The sequence below is a fragment of the Notechis scutatus genome, chromosome 1 (genome assembly GCF_049901735.1).
Source record: "Notechis scutatus isolate UNSWTSFEM ecotype Mainland chromosome 1, rNotScu1.2, whole genome shotgun sequence".
Classification (NCBI taxonomy): Eukaryota; Metazoa; Chordata; class Lepidosauria; order Squamata; family Elapidae; genus Notechis; species Notechis scutatus.
This window is the reverse complement of record NC_142009.1, coordinates 82,102,325-82,116,104: the sequence shown is the minus strand read 5'-3', so window position 1 is coordinate 82,116,104 and position 13,780 is coordinate 82,102,325. Positions and strand designations below refer to the sequence as shown.

Genomic DNA, 13,780 nt, shown 5'->3' with positions numbered 1-13,780 from the left:
GAGCTTTATCTCTTGATCCAAGATGACTGATCCAAGGTCACCCAGCTAACTTTGTGGCTAAGGGGGGAATAGAATTCCCAGTTTCCAACTTCTACTCTGATACCTTAACCACTACACCAAACTGGCTCTCTAATCTGAGCTATAGTAATATATAATTGATATATTTTAATAGGGCTGTTTTAGTTTCATAAAATCCAAACAAGAATATTATACTTCAAATGGTGCCAGGTCAGCCTTGCAGGTATTATAACAATTTAAATTTTAGACTTATAACTATGAACATGCTGAATTGACTTTTTTAATTCTCTGACTTTTTTCCCCACTAGAAATCTCAAAGTCACAGAATGATGTGGACAATGAGAAATACCTTCTTACAGCAAATTATGGGCCAGACAAGAATCCAGTGAAGGATAGGAGAAGCCTATCTGATACTGCTATTGATATGTCAACTAGGGTACAGTACTATTGAACTATATTAATTATGCAATATATTAATGGAATGTTGGGTATTCTGTACTTGAATCATGATCAGATTTGATGAGAACGCACACAAGATGTTGAGAATCTAGAAAGAGTTTAGAGAAGAGCAACCAAGATGATTAGGAGACTGGAGACTAAAGCATACAATGAATGGTTGCAGGAACTGTACATGGCTAGTCTAGTGAAGAGAAAGGCCAGGGGAGACATGATAGCAGTGTTCCAATATTTGAGGGGCTGCTACAGAGAGGAGGGGATCAAGCTGTTTTCCAAAGCACCTGAAGGCCAGACAAGGAATAATGGATGGAAACTGAACAAGGAGAAATTCAACCTGGAAATAAGGAGAAATTTTCTGACAGAGCAATCAACCCATGGAACAGAAGTTGCCTCCAGAAGTAGTGGGAGCTTCAACATTGGAAGCTTGCAAGAAGAGACTGGACTGCCATCTGTCAGAAACGGTGTAGGGTCTCCTGCTTGGGCAGGGGGTTGGACTAGATGACCTACAAGGTCCTTTCCAACTCTGATTATCTGTTAAAAGTTCTATGAACTGAATAAACTATGCAAAGTATGGTGGTTTACAGTATACAATAACTGTAATCCCATTAGTGTATACTTGGGAAATCATCGTTTATTTATTCTCCTCCCCAATTACAGATGGGAAGGGGAAACATTCACATGGAGCTTCCAGATCTACAGTGTCTCCATTAACCTCAGACTGTCCATGGATTCACTTGCAATCCATTGCCAAGTAGGGCAGTGAATGGAAGTAGCTGGCCTTCTTTTTAAACTGTTCATTTTGCTGTGCTTTGTTTAATTACCAACGGGCTTACGTTATTGAATCATTCAAATTTAATCACTGACTGCATCATTCAGCATTTCAGAAGCCCCTTGGGTTGATTTTATAAAGACAAGTAGCATTTATATATTATTGCCCTTCCTTTTTTTTTTAACAAAGAAATCATGTACCAATGGAGAACAAGATTACAGCAGAACTGCTTGCATAAAAGCATCAAGTGACGAAGTCATATCCTCCATAGTTACAAATGATGCCTTAATCTGTGCAGATAAAAAATGTGTAAGTAGTGATCCTGTTTGTCCTTTTTCTATTACTGTGCTCGGAAAATGTATAGATTTTTAATGCTTGACAGTTTATTAACTATCTTCACAAAGAAATACCATATAATTTTGAAAAATATATACAACTTCAGAAACCGTCTGTTTCAGAGACAGAAATAATGATATAAAATATTTGTTTACCTCTTTACAACGGGCCTTTTTTAAAATTTTGGATAGTAGAGCAGAGAACCACTTCAAATTAGTTGTGTGGGAAATCTTATTTTCTTTGGATATTAAGGTTTATTACCGTTCTGATTTGGATTGGACAAGTAATAAATGACAGTAAAAAGATGCAAAACTTTCTCTTTCAACCCTGGTGTCAGGCCCAAGCCCAGAGATGAGACAGTGAGATCCAACCGAATCAATGCTTTATTTACTTACACATAATTGACAGAATCTTGCCAAATGAAAGCTCTGTCTTTCTGACCTACTAGATACCGTGTATCTTGAACAATTTTAGGGTGAAATTACCCCTAATCTATTCAACCCTCCATTTTGGGATTGCACAGTCTCTTAATCTGGGCCTCTTTCTGGGAAAGCTCTGTGTTGCTAAAAGCCTCCCCCACTGCTATTGCAGGTGTGCACTCCATCACAACTTGGTTACTTTAAGATGGGTGGTTTTCAACCCCCAGCATTCCCAGCCATCGTAAGATGTATGATTAATTAATCTCTCAGAATTCACCAGCATATCGACATCCACATATCATGAAGTTGCCAAGATTGTTCTAACCCTTCATGCCACCTAGTCCAGGGGTCTGCAACCTTAAACACTCAAAGAGCCATTGGGACCCATTTCCTACAGAAAACACTGGGAGCCACAAAACCTGGGTGAGCGTGGCCAACTCAACATCACTCCCATCCAGTCACATGACCTTCCCTCCCCACCATGCCTATCCAGGTTTTGTGACTACCGGTGTTTTCTGTGGGAAATGGGCCTCTCTCTCCCTCTCTCCCTCCCTGTCATTTCTGTTTTTTATGTTTTACCTTCTCAGGCCAGGCGAAGAGTGACTGGGAGGTGAGGGCGAGGGGCGGGCTCAGCCAGTGGTAGGATCGCCACAGCAGAGGGCCCCAAGAGCCACGGGTTGCTGACACCCAATCTAGTCAGTCTAGATCAGGGGTGTCAAACTCGCAGCCCACGGCCCGGATGCATCATGTCCTGACCTCACCCCTGCCCGGTTTAGCAAATGGGGAAAAAGTCCCGATATGTCATGTGACGCTACCGTGATGACACGAGTTTGACACCCCTGGTCTAGATTTTAGGATCCTAAATTGAACCTAGAAAGCAAACAGATTATTATGTAGTTGAGACGCTTTTGTATTGACTTAATTCACTGTCTTATACAGGATAGTTTATACAGTATTAGCAGTGTTTGCAGTGGCGCTGTTGACTTTGCAAAAGCTGATGTATGTGGTGAAATAGAATTTGCCATTAGATATAATTTCAAATTTGGCATTTTGGAAGTATGCATCAGCGCCTGCAAGAATTTGGCCTATGGAAAGGAAGAAAAAAAGAAATGCAATCCGTAAGTTTCTTTTGATTTACTTTTTTAAAAAAAAATCTAAGATGTATTTTAATTATAGAATGATATTATTTGTTTTCTTTCTTTCTTTTTTTAAAATTTTTATTGGTTTTTAAGATGAACATAGACAAACAAAACATAAAAACATCAAGCCATCCTCCATATATATACATACAGTATGCCGGTTGGTTTACAAATTGTTTTGTGCCTCCACTTCACAGTCCTCAATTACAATTACATTGTATATATTCTCATATTTTCAATCAAGTATTAAATACATTAATATCATTGTTAATCAATCATTTGACTATAGTTTTATTCATTCATGTTTTATGAAATAATCATATTTTACTTAATTTGTTTTATGACAATTCATATTATCATTTCAAATCTATCCTACAACCATTTTGTAGATCTAATAAGAAAAGAATACATCTTTATATACTTATTATTTTCTAAGAATCTACATATTTCATTACCATGTTTTATTGTCTAACCATTGATAGAATAGATCCCAAATTTTATAAAATTGTTTATCCTCTTGTTCTCTGATTTCAAATGTCAATCTACTCATTTCAGCACATTCCAGTATTTTCTTAATGATTTCCTCCTGTGATGGTATTTTCTCATTTTTCCAGTTTTTAGCAAATACAATCCTAGCCGCTGTTAATACATTTACAATCAGGTATTTCAATTCTTTACTATATATTTCAGGTAAAATTCCCAATAAAAATATCTCTGGTTTCAAATCTATATGCTTTTTTTGTCATTTTTTCCAACCACATGTGGATTTTAGTCCAATATTTTTTAGCATCTGCACAAGTCCACCACATATGGTAATATGAGCCAGATGTCTGATGACATTTCCAACATTTTTCAGATTTGTTCTTGAACATTCTTGCTATTCTTGTCGGGGGGAAATGCCACCTGTAAAACATCTTATACAAATTTTCTTTATATGCTGTTGACATTGTCATTTTATAATTTTGAGACCACAATTTTTGCCATTTCTCTAGATCAATCCTATATCCAAAATTCTTCCCCCAAGCAATCATTGTTTCTTTAACTTGTTCTTCTTCTAGTTTAATTTCTAATAAATATCCATACAATTTTTAATCACCTTTTCATCAGTACATATCAAAATCTTATCTAAATCAGTCAGTTTATCATAGAAACCTTCTGTTTTAGAGTCTTTATCATACCTTGAATGTATTTGCGCATATGAAAACCAATTCATCTTTATACCTTGTTCCTCTAATTTTTGTATAGATTTAAGTTCACCCTTTTCATTCAATATTTCACCATATCTAACTGTTTGTTCCTTTTAATATATTATAGGATAAGAAAATGCTTCAATAGTCGATAGCCAGACTGGAATTTTCAAATAACATTGTCTTTTAGTCTTCTCCCAGTTTAATCACAGAGACTCCCGTATATAATGTCTTCTAAAATACCCCTGTGTTTTAGTTCCTTTATACCATAGAAAAGCATGCCACCCCAACAACAGATCATGTCCTTCTAATGTCAACAATCTAGTATTTCTTATTGTTATCCATTCCTTAACCCACATCAAATTTGTAGCTTGGTAATACAACTCCCAATTAGGCAAACCAAATCTTCCTCTTATTCTGGCATCTTGCAAAAGTTTTAACTTTATTCTCGCTTTTTTACCTTGCCATATATATTTCAACACAATTTTATTTAAATCTTCAAAGTAATCTTTTCCAAGCCTAATTGGAATTGTTTGGAACAAATATAAAATTCTGGGTAATATATTCATCTTGATTGTTGATATTCTCCCTATTAATGACAGTTGTAAATTTTCCCATTTCGCCAAATCTAGCGCTATCTGCTGCTTAAGTTTGATATAATTATTCTCTTTTAGTGTACTGCATCTTGCTGTCAAATGTATCCCCAAGTACTTGATCTTATTTGTGACCTGAATTTTCAATAGGTCGGTCAGTTCTTCCTTTTGTCTTGTAAAATGATATTATTTGTGAAGATGCATCCCAAGGAGGAGAGAGGGGAAGCATGTGAAGAAATATGTATATCATGTTGCAAACTTTATCTCTTATGAACTTGTATGCGATGCCACAACGGTCATTTTATTATTTTACTATCATCGCCATTAGGAATGAACATTGACACATACATCTGTGGATACATGGGTGGTATAGCATTTTTCAATTTAAAAAACAAAATCATTAATAAGATTAATAATAGGCTTCCTTTAATTTCTTCCACTTGGCTTTTATTCTCTTCTAAATCAAATTTTTAAACAAATATAGGACTTGGGATTCTTGTTAAAAGCATTTCCAGACTCTCTGATCTGCAGATAGCAGAGGTGATGATTTTTCGCAGAACAACAAACCCCATTCTTTTTTTTCCTCTTTGCCCTGAGTCTTTCCAGAAGACCAGCTGACCCACACCTAGAAATACTCCATGTCTCTCTGTACTGAAGACCTGTCACTCAGCCAACTAACTGGAAAAGTGGCTAATGCCTTTTTTCCAAGCATCAACCACACTCTTCCAAGCTGGCCTTGCCACACTTTTAGGAGAGTGATGATTTTGAATGGGTATGACACCCCACCCCCCAGGAAAATCTCTCCCGTTAAATTGTTCTGCGATAAAGCTTTAAGGACTGGACTACTCAGGACAATTATTGCTAAGTCAAATGAAAGCTTGGTTTAATTCTTGGAATAATACCAGTTATGCTGACAAATATTTCTGCAAACTCAAGGATAGATGAAATATACTTTAACATGACCATGAACATGTCCATAAGGAAGTAGATGTAGGAGATGACCAGGCTGAGCCTGTGATGACCCAGGATGGGATACAAAACAAATACAGTCACAGAAAACAGGTGAAGCCCCTTTTATTCCTTCACTTTGCTTCCAAGCTCCGAATATTCTTGACGGAAGCCAAAAAACTCCCACACAAACAGTTCCAAAAAGAAGGGAAAAAGCAACACAAACCAGGCAAGATAGGGGCTGGAGGATGTCCACAGATCACACACACTGGGAAGGATGCCAAACTCAGAGAGGAACCATAAACTAGAGATATTTCCACACTTTGTTTCCAGTGTTTGCCCGTACGCAGGTCCGTACTCTTATTCAGTTGTCACAGCTGCAGCCCATGAAGAGGATCAAGGCCCTCTCCTCCCGAGTAGACCATATCTCTCCCTTATCCTCTCCTCCCTGCGTGCCCTAGGATGGATAGGAGATGGGCCTGGGTCCTCCTCTGACTGCTCAGCTGGCCTCTGCCCTTCCCCCAGAGGTTGTGGTTCCCTCCGGAGCCACCACTTCCACTCCCTGTCAGCTCTTCCTCCTCTCCCTCAGAGTCAGTCTCCACCAGGGGCATAACAGAGCCTGAGGGAGGAATCAAATGCGTCACGAATTCCTGCACACCTGCAAAATTTCTAAGTTCAGCCCAACTTGAAGGCCTCTGTTATCTCCCAGGCATTTCCCTTAACTGTTAGTTGGCCAAATTCTTGTAGAGAATAATTTTTCTATTCATTTGAACTGCTTGAATCTCCTAATATCCTAGGCACTTGGCAGCAGCATTAGTGATGTTGAAAAAAAATGGCTAAATGTGTCCCTTCTTTGATGCCCTTTGCAACTGACAGATGCTTTGTTTTCATTGCTTTAGAAAGAACACACTGACAAGCTTGTTTCCCTCCCACCTTTGTTTTACCATTGAGCAGGCTAATTCTCCATTCACTGGGGTGAGTCAGGAGTCATAAAGTTACTCATAGCAGCAAGAGCCAGATTGGAGTAGTGGTTAAACCATAAAGCTAGAAACCAGGACACCATGACCATGACCACAGTCTTGCCTTTAGGCACAAAGCCAGTTGGGTGACTTTGGGCCAATCAATCTCTCTCAGCCAGGAAGCAGGCAAAGGCAAACTGCTGAAATTTTGCCAAGAAAATTGCAGGGACTTGCCCAGGCAGTCACCAAAGTTATCAACACTATTTGGAAGCAGATATGCACAAACTTAGTAGCAAAGGTATAATAAAATATAACATACTACATATATATTTAAAAGAGATATATAGTTCCCCATATTATAAATCACAACTCTGGGCAGCTCACAAAATACTAAAACATTACAAGAAACCAACCAACCACAATATAAATTCTTGGCATTCCCAGGGCACCACTCTTTCACCATTAGCATTCTGCCTTGGTGGCCTCCAATCTCATTTCCCCACAATGTTTGCAGGAAGACCCAGTTCTTCAAGGCCTTCCAAGAAGGCTAAAAGAATGGAGGCCTGCCAGATTTCTGGGGAATGAATGTTCCACAGGCCAGAGGCAACTATGGAGAAAGTGTGCTTCCTGCGTCAAATGTTGCTAGATGACAGTATTATGGGAAGGAGCCTGAACACATCCAGACTATCACATCATATAAAACCTAGCTACAAGTTCAAACCCAGATAGCTCTAGGGCGGTTTCGTGATGTCTCAACTTTCTTTGTGCTATCTAAACCCTAAGGATAACTATGATATCTGTTTTGTTGATTTAATACTCCTCAAATTCATGATGTAATTACTAAATTTGTTTCTCAGAATTAATGGATTGGTTAGATTGAATAACTGCAGATGCTAGACTGACTGATCAATTATGGACTAAATTATCAGGACTAAATTAAAACAGAATTTAAAAGTGAATAAGAAAACAGCCTTGTTACAAAATAAAAGAAAGGAAAAAGAAAAAGAAAAAAGAAAAGAAACAAAAAGCAAATGCTTCTTACAACACAAAATAAAATTAGAAAGCAGGAGCCAAATACATGGAGATAAGAATCACTGTATTTTTCCTATCTGAATCCCAAGGCCTACATATGTACAACACTGATTTCATACATATGCTTATCTCATTAATTCCCCTCACCCAAATTTTGACTCAGAGTTGAGTTGACTTTCATTGTAATGATGTTTTTAATAAAAACTGTACCAAGATTAGCCTTCCAGTTTGTTTTCATTGTTGAACTTTATTCACTCTTAAAAATGGATATAATAACAAAAACTCCATTACAGTGATCAACGTATACTAGACATTACTTGGCAATTTCAGTTCACCGGTATACTGAATTAAATGTATTCATGTATTCATTTAAGAAAAAAGATCTCATATGACATAAAGACTTGAATTCTAAAATATCAAAGTGTGTACGTGTAAATATGTATGGGGATGGGTTGGATAATAACACGTTCTTAAAATATACCCGATATAGTAGTGGTTGGGGCTTGAGCTATTCTTTTTAAAAACTTGACCAACATCCATACTTTACAAAGCAGCCTATGAAATCCTTCCTTACACTTTAAATACAAAAAAAATCTGCACTGAATTTATGAAACAAAGAGAGAAACTTCATGCAATTGATGGTCAGAGGCATTAATTAACCACCCTCTTTTTATTTATACCTTTATTTCCTTCCTCACTTCTTTTCACAAGTGTTAATTGTTGTCTTTATCTTTGACTGAAAGATACATCAAGACTTACTTGCTGCCTGATAAATCTCCTCAGAATAAACGGAAGACTTCTGTCAAAAAGAACACACTGAATCCAACGTTCCAAGAAATATTAAAGGTATTCTAAGCAATTCTTGGTCATACTGTGAAGAGTCAAGGAAGAGCACAACATACAGGTGTTTTTATGCAGTCATAGTTCTTCCTATGAGTTTATAAAAACAGATCCAATCAAAATTAAAGGGATAATTCAAAACAGTTATAAAAATTACTGTGTAGATTAAAAAATAGATATTATTGTATTAGGATTATTGGGATCTGCAGTGAAATCCTAACAAATGATAAGAGTAAAGGGAAATTTCTGTGTTCCCATCTAGAGAAGTGCTTGGATTTTTGCAGCCTATGTATGCCTTTTGAGAGATCTAGGATTGTCTAGGATTTTCACAGCATGTCACATAATATGATGGTAGTTGATGTCCAAAGATTAGTACTCTGAATGCGAAGAGTGGAAATAATTGTCACCAATGTGCCGATCTTGCTAACTTTTGTGACTTGATAGTAGAGAAAACTGCTTGGTCTGGAAAAATTCTTAAGGAATACATATCTAAGCATATACACCAATGGCCCATTACTTAGGAACATAACGTTGCATTTAATAGGATTTCTGAATATAGGCTTGCAAGAATCTTGGATATTGATTTTTAAATACAGATGGGAATTTACCCTTTTTAGGGAGAAAGTTTTGTTGGTTTAAAAGATGCTGTCCTGCTTTCTTTATACACACTGAGTATCACTTGTAAGACAGATTTTACTGAATCACACTTACAAATAAAAGTACCTAAGCATTTTGGAGCTGAAGAAGAAATCTTGTGACACTCCAGTGTCTACACCAGGACTGTCATTCCTGGCCCATAGACCGAATGCGTCATATGCTGCCATGCCCCCGCCCAGTTTAGCGAAGGAGAAAAAAGTCCCAATACATCACATGATGCCACCATGATGACATGAATATGACACCCCTGATCTACACTATCTAAAAGAGAAGCTGGTTTACTAAATGATGTCATATGCAACATTTGGAATGGTTTCAGAATTATTTTACAAGTTGAGTAAATAGTTGCTCTTCTCTTATTGATATGTAATTTATCAAACTTAAAGGAGCTGTATAATTTAAACTACCTGAATCTAACATAGATTGAAAAGTGGATCCAATTGCAGACAAGGAAAGCTGCCATGAGGTTCGATAGAAAGCATTACATTTCTGGATCAGCTTTGATTGGGATTGGGCAGCCTCAGTCTTCAAGAAAGAAGGACATTAGATGTAACTTGGTTGAGGGTTAAAGGATTATTAGACCACCTCCCAATCAATTGTGACATAACATCCTTAACCCTAGTTTAGATAGCGGTCATTTATTGCAGGAGTCTGTGAAAATGCTATATAATGACACTGCACCTCTATAAATTGTATTTGTTAATCTCACACCAATCAGTAACACCATTTATCTTTATAGTACAATATTGAATATTCCCAACTGCAAACCCGACAGCTTCAGATATCCGTCTGGCATGCTGGAATTTTCAGACATTCTGTATTCCTTGGAGAAGTTGTGATAGACTTTGAATCCTGGGATTTTGAAAACTACTCTGCTCAGTCATTCAACTGGTATCAACTGAAAGCCAAAGTGATATGACTGAATTCGGTTTATTTATGTTTACTGTATTTGTACATGTTTCTTGTTTCTTTTAACATTTTAAGAATAAATGTGCCATAAGCAGTTCATTTCCCCCCCCCCCCCAATAAAGTAGGTGTTAAGTGTTTTAATTACTGGAATCATCCCTTCCCTGTGCCAGCTAGGTAAAATTACTGAGCTTGACTCCTGGCAATTTCATAAAAACATCCAAGTAGATTATGTTTGCCAACAGTATAAATGTGCCTTGTGGTAACCTTCCAGTATTTTTTTTTTTTTTGACTTCTTGATCTAGCATCTGACCATGGAATTTTCTGGCTCTTCTACAATGTCCAATCCAAAGCATTAACCAACTTTATTCCTGCTATTTTTTTTTTAAAGATTTACCTAGGTCAGCAGATTCCTGTTATTCCCCTTGGCATTCGGGTCAGATAGTTAGGTGAGCACGGTTGATGATAGGTCTTTATGTTTTGGAGTTGTCATTTTAACCAGAATATCATGGCTTATATTTTATTGTTGTGTTTTAATCTTTGTATGCTGACCAGAGTCATTATTGTGAAATGTGTGGCTTTATAAACTATTTAAATAAATAACTCTTCCATTTAATATATGTAATGAAGAAAAACCAGAAGTTTTCAGTGCATTCTGCTTCACCATTCTTTAAATGTTTAATCAAAGTTCCCTTTCATATACCTTTGAACCCACTGGTTTCTGTTCTGCCCCTGGAGCAAAGAAAAAAAAAAGTCCTATCATATATGCAGTAGTATTTTAAATATTTGTAGACGGCCATTGCATCTGCTTTAAAATCTGGTCTGAATACATTCAAGGTAAGATGATAGCCATCAGTTTCCATTAGAGAACATAATTAAAAACTAGTCCAGAGTTTAATGGAATCCTCATATAGAACAGACCTGTGTTCCTGAGGGCATAATGTTGGAGGATAAACAATTGGAGGTAACTACGACTTCCATTCAATACTTCTGGATTTCTATTTTGAAAATATCTTATCTAAAAAAAAAAGGATCTAATGAAATATAATCATCAGCATTTGAATGGATGTAGTAAATTTCTGGCCTTAAATTTGATTCAAGAAGTTAGTACATTTTTTTTTCCTCAGAGAAGATCATTATTCTAGGTAGACCACACCTCTTAGTATAGTGGGATATCAGATCACCCACTATGCCAGTGAATATCCGATGTTCAAATGGGTAGTGGAATAATATCAATGATCTCAGTGAATTTTCATGTAGTACTTTCAGTTTCTACATCTTGGTCTGTTAAGAATTACAACCCAGACTGACTGACAATAGAAGTCACAAACTGAGAACTAAGCATGAAAATGAGTCAGATAATAATGGTGGTGGATGGAGAAAGCTGCATTTCTTGATTGCATGGAAAAAGCACAGCATAATTATTTTGATATCAGTAGCAAGATATTCCTCAAGCCAGTTTCATTCTCAAAATATAACAAATGAGGATTTCTAGCTTCTGTATGAAAGTCAAACCACTTGTCTAATTTTGTATATAGATAAATAAAAGATGGTGCTGGCTCCTGTATTATTATTTTGTGTGTTTACTAGAAGTAAGCTTATATGTATGTCAGCCAATTATATGAATGGCTCATCAGAAGGGGCTAATGGCATTTATTATTATTTATTTTTACAATTTTACATCTCATTAAAAGCAAAACTCTCAACTGCACTTCTTGAATATTATTCTCTTGCCATCTACCTCACCTCTAAAAATCTACAAACCATGTGATTTAATAAGGGTGAAGAATTACTAACATCACCTTTCCTGTGTAACAGTTTTGAGCATGAAAGAAAGTACAAAACACAATATATACTAATTTTGCTACTTGTCTTTTAGCCCATTTATGCTATGCCCCCAAAAATTACATGGAAGATTTCAGGTGGTGACTAAGTTTTCACACCGGAAACATGCTCATTGTTCCTTGTTTCTGAGGTTAAGAGTTCATACAAAAGAATGGCTCCAATAGAAGAGAATATATCTCACTCAGGATTGAACTGTGAAGTTCTTTGTGTTCACTGAGTTTGGTTGTTTGCTTGCAGATGTTTCATTACCATTCTAAGTAACATCATCAGTGCTAGGGAGTGTGGATAATGAAATGTCTGCAACAGTGGTGGGATTCAAATTTTTTTACTACCAGTTCTGTGGGCATGGCTTGGTGGGCGTGGCAGGGGAAGAATACTGTAAAATCTCAAGTCAGAGGTGGTATTTGCCAATGCTCCAAACTACTCAAAATTTCTGCTACCGGTTCTCCAAACTGGTCAGAACCTGCTGAATACCACCTCTGGTCTGCAATCAAACAACCGGATTCAGGGAGCACCAAAAACTCCAAAGGGAAGGACTATCTAACAATTGAATGCTGTTCCAACATTCCCTGCACATAAGAAACAGGAAAGTTATAATGAAGGATTCTAGCTAAGCTTTCCCAATGATACATTTGTTGTCCATGTATTACAGGGATGTCAAACTTGTGGCCCAGGGGCCGGATACATCACACACTGGCCACCCCACCCCCAGCAAAGGGGGGAAAAAGTTGCAATAGGTCATGTGATGTCATGACTGTAAGTTTGACACCCTGAAGTATTACATTAAGAACAAGACACACACATACACACATTCAGTGATGTAAGCTTCCATCTTCAATCTGAAATGGTATAGTCTAGATACAGTCATCCCACAATGTTTCAAAGAATTAGACATGCCTGTAACGGTGTTATTAGGTAATATAATCCTTTAATGGAATGATTTCTTCAGTGGGAACTTTTCAACAGACACATCTATCACAGATATGAAGAATAAATATTTTTTTCTCATGCTTCATTTTTATTACTGCCTTTTCCATTTTGATTTTTTATTAGACCTTTTTCTATTTTTTTCTATTTTTTAAATCAGAAAAGATAACCAACCATAATGCACATACATACTCACATTTTAAACTTACAAACTTTGAAACCCATCCATGTCAATTACTTATCTACTTGTTGCTTGCTGAATTACTTTATTGCTCCCTATTCTGGATTTCCTTGTCTTGCCTTCTCTTTAATAAACAACCTAAAGACCAAAGTAAGTAGATATAAGACTAACAAGGGCAAATGGAATAATTTTCAGCTTGATTTGTATCCTGTTAGTCTCTTTCTGTGGCAATCAATTCTTTCCCTACTGCCAAATGACCCATATACAGTTAAAAGCCAACCCAATACATACGGTTGTACAGTGGAACCAAATACCGTAATTACTCCAAATCCACTTCAACTGTAAAATAGTTGTGTATGTTTTATTTGATGTTGAACAAAGAGGAAATAATGAACAATGCATCTAAGAATGAAAACTGGGATAAAGGTGGGTGGCTCAAGAACTGGCCAGTATTTTTCCTTTCCTCCTTTTTTTGGTTTCCAATCAATTGTGTCAGTGTTGAATTCTCATAAACTCTGAAACCTGTGTGTGATTTTAATATTTTTCTCAAAAGTTCTATCCAGTTGTG

The 13,780-nt window shown here is 36.7% G+C and overlaps 1 protein-coding gene across 1 annotated transcript in view; it reads left to right on the top strand.

Annotated features, from left to right (window-relative positions):
• SYTL3 (synaptotagmin like 3) overlaps positions 1–11,819 on the top strand; it is a 33,878-nt gene extending 22,059 nt beyond the window's left edge. Inside the window, exons 8-12 of the mRNA XM_026675259.2 lie at positions 327–454; positions 1,433–1,552; positions 2,938–3,116; positions 8,600–8,702; positions 10,093–11,819. Coding sequence (XP_026531044.1) covers positions 327–454; positions 1,433–1,552; positions 2,938–3,116; positions 8,600–8,702; positions 10,093–10,272 — 710 coding nt within the window. The 3' untranslated portion in view covers positions 10,273–11,819. The remainder of the gene's footprint in view (positions 1–326; positions 455–1,432; positions 1,553–2,937; positions 3,117–8,599; positions 8,703–10,092) is intronic.
• The last annotated feature ends 1,961 nt before the right edge of the window (positions 11,820–13,780 follow it).